Genomic DNA, 10,201 nt, shown 5'->3' with positions numbered 1-10,201 from the left:
ATATATATACATACATACATATATACATAGATATATATATACATATAGCTATATGTGTATATACATATATTTATATCAAAATGTGCATATATGTAAACACACATATATATGGACGGCACTGATGTTCACCAGAGACAGCTACAATCTATTTACCTTTCTACACATGCACTGAAAACTGCACTGCCATACCAAGTATACTCTTACCCTATCTCTGTAATATTGAATTGTTGAACATTGTCTTTTACCATTAAACGTTCTTGTAAAGGTGGGGGCTGGGGGGTGAGGTATTTATTAAAATGTAATGGTATTTGTTTATTGTCCTTCCATATTTTTGGCTGCAATTTATTTCCTTTGTTCTTGTACAGTGATAAATCCAAAATCCATTCAGCTGAGAAAGGTTGATCCAGACAGAAGTCATGAAATATGTCACATGTTGATGTCCGCTACATAATGTATGATGTAATATGATTGTGGACTAGTTCAAATTAATGTGACCTACTACCCCCTTGCCATCCAAATTATAAGACAAAGGGACAGTCTAAAAGGAACAGGACAATGTTTTGTTATTTTTTGTTTTTTTGTTTTTTTAAATCCTGGCACAAACCAATCTATTTTAAAGCAAGCTGGACTAATTAATCTAATTTAAAGCTATGCAGAATAGAATTAAAAATGAAGATTTCTTTGTAAATAGTTAATTAAAATGTAAAATGTTCAGTAGAGTGAGGCTGTATATTTTTTTTAATGGAATTGCACTAAATGGTATGATGGGACAAATATAAATCCAGAAGTGATGTGATTGGATAAATGTATGTGTCCAGAAATTATGTATCATTAAAATATTGCTTCTTCTGCCATTTAGAAGAAAATGAAATGAGATTGTGTGATGTTCATGTCATTCTCATAGGTTCTTAATGAAACAGCCTTATACAAAAGATGTAAGGAATATCATCAGAAGTGACATTAAATGAAAATATTTCTCCAAAAATGATATCATGGTAAAATGCTTCTTTTTCTTTTTTTTTAGGAATAACAAATCCTAATTATTTGTTAATATTATCAAATGATAAATATTTCTCATCAATAAAATTTAGAATTTAAAGCTTTCTTCTCTCTCAAACTTCTTTTCACTCTTCAAGATGTCGTTTTAGGTGATTCATCAAAGTGGAATTCTGAGAGAATTTTTTGCCACAAATCTCACAAGGGAATGGTTTCTCTCCAGTATGTGTTCTAACATGACGGAGTAACGAAGCTTTCTGGGAGAAATCTTTACCACAAATGTCACAACAAAATGGTTTCTCTCCAGTATGAGTCCTCATATGTCTTTCTAAACATTCATTTTGAAAGAAACCTTTACCACAGATTGAACAATTGAATGGTTTTTCACCTGTATGTCTTTTCACATGTCGCACCAATGAGGAATTCTTGGTGAATTCTTTGCCACAAACATCACATGTAAAGCATTTATCTTCTTCATGAGATTTTACATGGAATCGTAAGCTATCATTATTTAAGAATTCTTCTCCACATATTTTACATGGTAAAGGTTTATCACTTAGATGTGTTTTCATGTGGCACTGTAGAGTATAATTTTGAGAAAAATCTTTACCACATATTTCACAATGGAAAGGTTTTTCCCCTGTGTGTGTCCGTATGTGCCGTTTCAAGTTGAAATTCAAGGAAAATCTTTTCCCACATAACTTACAACAATATGGCTTCTCTCCACTATGTGTTTTGATGTGGCGTTTTAAACCCCTGTTCCCAGAAAACTTCTTATCACATATTTCACAGACGTAAGTTTTCTCAATGTTGTGAATTTCCTTATGGTATTTGAGAGTGGAGCTCTGAGAAAATTCCTTTCCGCATATCTCACAAGAAAACGGCTTCTCGCCAGTGTGTGTTCTCATATGGAGGGTCAAGTTAAAATTAGTCACCAACTCTTTCCCACAGATTTTACAAATATAACACTTCTCTCCAAGATGCATTTTCATGTGAGATTTCAGTGAACTCTGGAGGAATTCTTTGTCACAGATCTCACAAGAAACTGTTTTCTCTTCAATATGGATTTTCAGGTGTCTTTTTAAAGACTTTTTCAAAGTAAAACTTTTGCCACAATAATCACAACAAAATGATTTTTCTTCCGTATGTATTTTCATGTGATGTCTTAAACTTTCATTCAAAGAGAATTCCTTTCCACATATTTCACAAGGATAACAACTTTCTCCACTGTGTATTTGGGTGTGTCTCTCTAAAGAACTGCTTCTGGTAAAATCTTTACCACAGATGTCACAACAGTAAGGTTTCTCTCCAGTATGAGTTCTCATATGATCCCTTAGGTTACTATTTCTGGAAAAATCCTTCCCACATATTTCACAAATGAATGGCTTTTCTCCAGTATGTATCCTCATATGTCGTGTTAAATGACAATTTCGAGAAAATGTTTTACCACATAATGAACAAGAGAATGGTTTTTCTCCAGTATGTGTTCGGACATGACGTTCTAAACATTTGTCACCCAAAAATTCTTTACTACATATTTCACATTTAAACGTTTTTTCTCCAAAGTGAATTTTCACATGACGTTTCAAATTACTGTTTTGAGAGAAATCTTTGCCACAAATTTCACAGGTAAAAGGTTTTTCCCCTGTGTGCGTCCTTAAATGACCAATAAGCTGAGAATTATTAAGAAAATCTTTCCCACAAATCTTACAATAGAAAGGGTTCAAATCGGAGTGAGATTTCATATGACTAATCAACAGAGACCCTTTAGAAAAGTTCTTCCCACACAGTTCACAGCGAAATGGCTTGTCAACTGTATGTATTTCCATATGACGGCGCAAGTGGCAGTTCTGAGAAAATTCTCGATCGCATATTTCACAGCGAAATGGTTTCTCCCCAGTGTGTGTTCTTAAATGTCTTTTTAAACAACTATTCAAAGAAAATGCTTTGTCACATATTTCACATTGGAATGGTTTCTCCCCAGTATGGGTTCTCATGTGACATTTCAAATAATAGTTCAAAGAAAATTCTTTATCACATATTTCACATTGGAATACTTTCTCTCTTGTATGTGTTTTCATATGACGTCTCAAAGACCGATATAATGAGAAATCTTTATTGCACAGTTCACATTCGTAACGTTTTTGCCAAAGTCTGGAGTCAATTTCATAATCAACTTCCAAATTTTGGAAAGAATCGTCTTCTATAATAGTATATTCAATCTTTGGAGATAAATCCATTTGAAGATAAGAATCTTCCAGAAGTTAAATCTTACTGAAAGACAGTAAAATATCTTTGAGTCCACATTCCATTTTCCTTCTTTTGGCAATCTGACAATCTTAAAGTTTTATGCAAATCATCTTCGAAGGTAAACCTGGAATTTAAAATACATTATCAGACAAAACAAAATTAAAACGTCTGAAGAGTTTTGTACTAAATAAAACTACTCTAGTCTCATCAGAGACTAAATGCATTACAAAGATTAATGGATGTCAAATTTAACATGTTTTCACTGTGATCAAATAGGTCAAAACAGTGAAATTAAACGAAATACATTTATAGAATTGTATAACATAAAAATAGATGCAAACTACAATGACAAACAGAGTAAAATGATAGTTGAATAACCTAAACTCTACACTTAATCAAGACATATTATTCTGCTAAATATATGAAACAATTCATACTGGAAATAAACATTGCTTGTATGACAGCAATGCTCACTTACAACAATCATGTATTGGTAAGTTAAAAACTAAAATCTAAAGATTACAAATCTGATATGAAATTAAAACACTTTGCCTGAATCTGACCATCAGATACTCTGTGAATAGAGCAAAATTTATATTAGAAACCAGAAGACTTGAAATAGTTTGGTGCAGGCATGGCAATGTTGTTAAGAAATCAGTTTCCTAACCACATGGTTTGGGGTTCAGTTCAGTACATTGCAACTTGGTCAAGTGCTTTCTACTATAGCACGTAGCTGATGAAAGCGATGTGGGTGGATCTGATAGACTGAAACTGAAAGATGCCCGTTGTGTGCATGCGTCTCTCTCTCTCTCTCTCTCTCCTTGTCTCAAAATTGCATAATAGTTGTAAACGAGAGTCACCATCATAAAAGCAGTGTCATTCATTTCCTATATTCTTCGTTAACATGTCTGGCCACAGGGAAATATCACCTAGCTTGGAAACATATAAGGGTTGGTGATAGACAGAAAGGGCATTTGACCATAAAAAAACTGCTCCAATAAACTCTTTCCAACCAATACAAGCATAGAAAAATGGACATTAAAAATGATGATGATCTCCAAAAGAGGCTGAGAACTATCAAATATTAATTAAACAAAATAAAACATGATTTTTATGTGAATGTCACTCAGATTTGTCATTCCATTAAATATAACTTGATAAACAGAATTGAAAGTGTTTGATTGGCAGAATCAATGGAGCATTAGAAAAAATGTCTTGTATTTTTTCCAGCTCTTTACATTCCGAGTTCAAATCACACTGAGATCAACTTTGCCTTTGTCCCTCTGGAGTCAGTGTAATCAACTAACCCCTCATTTTCACTTAAACATCTAGCTTCCATGCTGACATGGAGGCACCAACAGGTCTGAGGACTGTGTTGTGTTGCAGTGTCTGCTTTGGCATGGTTTATATGGCTAGATGCCCTTTATAATGGAAAACCACTTTACAGCAAGTACTGGGTGCTTTTTAGGAGCCACCAGCACTAGTGAAGTTATCGTGTAGCCTGCAATACAATGAATCCTGAAAGGAGTGGCTTTATGCTAGGAGGTGTGGGGTAAAAGTATGAGAGAAAGAGCCAAAGTAGAATAAGTTTCTTGCTGTAAAGGAGTTATTCACATTTTAGAAGAGAGGATAGGGTGATGTGAATGGAGCTGGGAAGAGATGAGAATAGTAATGAGGTATCTGGGTGGATTATCAAGGTACAAGATGAGTAGAAGAGGAATCAAGAACATGGGTGGGTGAAAGTTGTTGGCTTTGCACCAACAACCTTCACAAACCAGCATCTTTCCATATATTTCAACTGTGAGTCATTTATAGACTGAGGTTTTCAAATCTGATTTAACTATTAATTCTTTTTAACAGCTTTTGTAATGAGAACTACATCATTAACACATAAGAAATGTCCAAAGATTCCTGGAGCCTTGTGTGATTATTTCAAAGGACTATAATGAAGGAAAGAGACTAAGAACAGACTCAATAAATACCCTTCTATATGCATGGCAGAGACATGGCAGTGTGGTTAGGTTTACTTTCCAACCACATGGTTTTGGAATCAGTCCCACAGCATGGCACTTTGGATAAGTATTTTCTACTACAGCCTCATGCCACCAAAAGCCTTGTGGATGGATTTGGTAGATGGAAACTGGAAGAAGTCTATCATAAATAAAAGTAATTGTGTGGTGCCACGTAAAAGTATCCAGCACACTCTATAAAGTGGTTGGCGTTAGGAAGGGCCTTAGAAACAATGCCAAATCAGACTGGAATCTGGTGCAGTCCCCTGTCTTGCTAGCTCTGGTCACACCATCCAACTCATGCCGGCATGGACAATGGATGTTAAATGATATATATATATATATGTGTGTGTGTGTGTGTATGATCATTCAATGTTCCATATTTCCATGCTGGGATAAGTCTGACATTTTGTTGGGGAAGATTATCTACAGCTGGATGCAATTCCTGTCATTAACCCTCACTTGTTTCCAAGTAAGGTAATATTTCCTCATAAGCAAACATGTTTTTCATGGAAGACTAGAAACGAACATTACTTGTATGACAGTGACACTTGTTTACAACGATCACATGATGTCAAGACAAAGATACACACACTCTCATATCTTATATATATATATATAGGTGTGCATGTGGCTGTGTGGTAAGAAGCTTGTTGGTATAGCGTTTTATTTAGTTTGACTGCTGTCTTTGTGAATAACACACGTTTTTTGGTTGTCTTGGTGGTGCAACATTTTCCTTCTTGTTTAATGGACGGGCGTTGTGTGATGAGTTGTGAGGATTCGAATTATTCTTCTTCAGATTTTGTGTCATCTGAGGAAAAAATGGTGAAATGTTTGAAGAAGATTGACGCAGTAATGAAAACAAGGAACTATGCTGCAGTGGCAAAGGGGAAAATTGAAGACATAAGTCTGGAAGAGTTGAGCAAGTTCAAGGAAATACTTAAAGGATAAGGAAGAGAGGACGATTGTTTATAGGACATACGTGGTGGCAACAAGAAAAATAGAAGTGGTGTCGGAAGCACAAGTTGAAAAGGCGTTGAGGTCAGTCTGGCAAGAGATATTCTATCTTGCCAGGGGAAGAAAGTACGGAATGGTGGAAGTGCAGTTTTGGGAGATAGCTACCACCAGACTGCACTTTGCCATACCATTAAAAACTGAAGAAGTAGTGCTTCTACCCGTATACCTGGGGAGGCGTGCTTCCAGGGTTAGGGTAGAAGACATACCCCACAGAAGTGAATATAGCCTGGCTGGTGGCTGCCATACTGCTAGGCATGGAAGAAAAGGTGGTGGTCCTGTGGGCCACCAGAACATCCTACAGAAACTGGCAAGGGCAGAGCCTGGACATAGTGGTACAGGTTAACCCAGAAGATATTGAAAATATGGTGGAGACAATTACGGTCGCAGATGTGATGCTGAAAGTCAGAGTGGAAAGGAGGATTCCGCGGTGCTATAAATGTGGCCTGAAAGGCCACATTAGAGCGGATTGTCCTCCACCACCTGTGAAGGATAAGGAAAGGCAAGAGAGTGAGAAAGTCATTGGTGCTCCACTGCCCGTGGAGTCTGAAGAAAAGCATGAGAAGGAGAGTGAAGCAGCACAAAGACAAAGACCAGTACCAGCGTTGAGGAAGAGGAAGTAAACACCAGCTGGGAAACAGTGGGGGAAAAAAGAGAAGGAAGAGAAAGAGGACACACATGGTAAAAGACGACCACAACCCATACCCACTCTACCCCAACCACCCCTACAGACACCAACCCTCCTCATACCCCACCTGACATAAACACAAGCATAAACACACAGGAGCCCTCAAATTTCCCCATCCTGGCCCATGGATAAATTTGTTATATTGTATAACAGGAATAAAGAAGAAAATTGCAATGAGATAAAGACATGTGACAAAGCAATAAAAGTGGACTTAACAAGGGTAGGAGGGTTGGCCGAGGATGTTTGCTGTGCAGTGGCAGACCCGGAGTACCTCTCAAGATTGATAAATTACAAAGAAGAAACTGATTTCAATTGGTGAGTTACAAAAATGGACACCAGCAAAATACCTAAAAGGGTAGGTTATGCTTACATTTTAAAGGAACTTGACATAGACATTTTCCAAAAAAGTGGAAACTAGCTGTCAAAACGGCATTATCAATGGTAGTTTAAATTAATGTATTAAAAAAATGGGTTTTATTAACAGGTTCAATGAAGTCGCTCGGAGGTGGGGGCTGATCAGCTTTATTCCGTTTTTTCATTATATTCAATTCATCTTTTCTATTAGTTTTGTTATTTTGTCCCCACCTTGTGTTGTCCTCTATGTACAGCCTTCATGGCCAATTTCGTGAAATAAAGAAGCTTGCTTCCCAACCACATGGTTCCAGGTTCAGTCCAATTGTGTGGAACTTTGGGCAAGTGTCTTCTACTATAGCCTCAGGCCAACCAAAGCCTTCTGAGTGGATATGGTAGACAGAAACTGAAAGAAGCCTGTCGGATATATTATATATATGTGTGTGTGTTGTCCCCATCATCACTTGACAACTGATGTTGGTGTGTTTACGTCCCCATAACTTGGAAGTTCGGCAAAAGAGACCAATAGAATACTAAGCTTGCAAAGAATAAGTCCTGGGGTTGATTTGTTCAACTAAAGGCAGTGCTTCAGCATGGCCGCAGTCAAATGACTGAAACAAATAAAAGAATATACACACACACAAGTGTGCAACAGGCTTCTTTCAGTTTCCACTTAGCATTCTCCACTTACAAGTCTTTGGTCAGGCAGCGGCTGTAGTAGTCAACACTTGCACAAAGTGCAGCATAGTGGGACTGAACTCAGGACCATATGGTTGGGAAGCAAGTTTCTTACTCACAAAGCTACTCCTATGCTTATACCACAATCACAAGTACCAACAATGAACAGGTTTACAATATTTCTCTTGTCTACTTCATTTCCTATTTCTGATGATGCCACTGCTGTCCTTGGCACTGGGAATTACTCCTTAAAATATAACCTGATGTGCTAAACCAATAACAATATAGTTCCAACCATTTTTTTCTGTAAGACGCATGGTCTAGTGGTTAGAGTGTTGCCCTCACAATCACAAGATTGTCGTTTTGATTCCTGGGCCAAACAGTGTGTTGTATTCATGAGCAAAAACACTTCATTTTCACATTGCTCTAGTTCACTTTGTAAATGAGTAACACTGCAATGAACTAACATTCTGTTCAGGAGGAAAGTTGTGATCTCAGTCAATTAGGTACCATGGAAACCAGGTATCTGACTTGGTGAGTCTTAAAAATCAAGACAGTAATGTCCAGATGATGATGAAGATTTATCTGTTCCTTTTATTAAATTACAACTAAATAATTTGGCAACAACTTTCATTTTACTGAAGAAGCACACAAATGATTAAAGAAAACAAAAATTGAAGAAAAACTTTATTATCAGATTTATCTTTCTCAAAAACTTTTGTGCAAGAATATTGAAATCGATAAAAAAAAAAAATTTTGGTAAATAAACAAGAAAAGGAATAAAGAGTAGGGATAATCTCCGGTAAATATTCAAACAATATGAAAAGAAACTTTTGCAACAAACGAACTGAAAACATTACAAATATGGAAGGGCAAGAGACTGCACTCTACTAGCTACTTGACTCTTGTATCAAGTGGAATGTTTCACACTGTAGAAGCAACATATTTTGTATCAGCTCCTATTATCACAGTGTACGACTATCATTGCTCTCAAAAACTTTGCCCACACAAAATATTTTTATTGCTAGCTTTATTTTATTTCTGGGTCGCAACCCTTACTATTATATTTATTTATTTATTTATAGAGTAGAGGTACTAGGCTATCCAGACGTACAAAATCTGCAAACCGGTTTCGAATATTGATTGGAACCTTTCCTCATCACGTATTCCACTGTGCTCTTAGGAAATGCATGAACACCAAAACTTCTTATTTGTCTATCACAAAAATACAAGCTTCATGCTTATACAATAAATAATTCAATATTTAAAAATCTTCTTTAAAATATGTTGTTGTTACTGTTGCTTCTGCGGCTGTGGTGTTGCTACTATTACTTTTACAATATCCACATCTGTTACTTTGGGTTGTTTTTTAGGGAAGGTCATCCTGACATATCGAAGAAATTATTTATAAGATCTCAGTAGAAGATAGAGGGGACGACCCCCAAAATAACAACATACTAATTAAACTGAATATAGACATATAGTATATAAAGATATATAGTATATATACACACACACACATACATACACACCTACAGTTACACAGTGTTGGGTGTAATAAAGATATTACCGTAAAAGACTTATAAAATATGGTTGACCAGAATAATCCCACAGCCAAAGTGAATTGGTCAGATTCGAGAGAGAAAAAGGAAAGAGTTTGTTTAAAAGTCCCATCAAATTAAAACTACACACCAAATAAGTATGGAATACTATAGTCATTATATATTTAATCGGAATATGTAACAGATAAAACAAAAACTAGAGATTTTTCGACAACTTTGCTGGTTTAGTGGACGAAAACAACAATAAAAAGAACCATACATTACCAGTGTAAAAGTAGCGTTGGGTGAGTCCCTGGTCTTTCCACCGCAAACTAATTTATTGAGAAGGCTAATTGTCATGTTGATTAATAACATGAAACACACATTGATAGGAGGAATACAACTAATAATAATTTGATCGTGTTAAATATTTGGTGAAAGAAAGAGGAGAGTTACGAAGTTGAGAGAGACAAAAGTTTTCCAAATATATCTTGGAGCTGCAGCATCAGCATGGTCATAAGCAGCAGCAGGGTAAAACCTGTGCAAGAATTAATACAGTGTATGCTTGCGAGCGTGCGCGTGTAATACATATACATACATGTGTGTGTGTGTGTATATATATATATATATATATATATATATATATATATATATATATATATATATATATATAT

At 36.0% G+C, this 10,201-nt stretch overlaps 1 protein-coding gene across 1 annotated transcript; it reads right to left on the bottom strand.

Moving 5' to 3' along the window:
- Positions 1 to 16: 16 nt before the first annotated feature.
- Positions 17 to 10,146, bottom strand: LOC106882417 (zinc finger protein 808). The gene is made up of 2 exons (XM_014933087.2): positions 9,813 to 10,146; positions 17 to 3,370 (listed from the first exon to the last, which is right to left on the bottom strand). The coding sequence occupies exon 2, from the start codon at positions 3,234 to 3,236 to the stop codon at positions 1,125 to 1,127; it is 2,112 nt and encodes a 703-aa protein (XP_014788573.1). The 5' UTR covers positions 3,237 to 3,370; positions 9,813 to 10,146; the 3' UTR covers positions 17 to 1,124.
- Between the last annotated feature and the right edge of the window lie 55 nt (positions 10,147 to 10,201).

The sequence above is a fragment of the Octopus bimaculoides genome, chromosome 2 (genome assembly GCF_001194135.2).
Source record: "Octopus bimaculoides isolate UCB-OBI-ISO-001 chromosome 2, ASM119413v2, whole genome shotgun sequence".
Taxonomy (NCBI): domain Eukaryota; kingdom Metazoa; phylum Mollusca; class Cephalopoda; order Octopoda; family Octopodidae; genus Octopus; species Octopus bimaculoides.
The sequence above is the reverse complement of the archived record's forward strand: the minus strand, read 5'-3'. Positions and strand labels throughout refer to the sequence as shown.

What these genes read in the sequence shown, in the direction of transcription:
- LOC106882417 (XM_014933087.2), bottom strand. Translation starts at nt 3,236, where the DNA reads ATGGATTTATCTCCAAAGATTGAATATACTATTATAGAAGACGATTCT.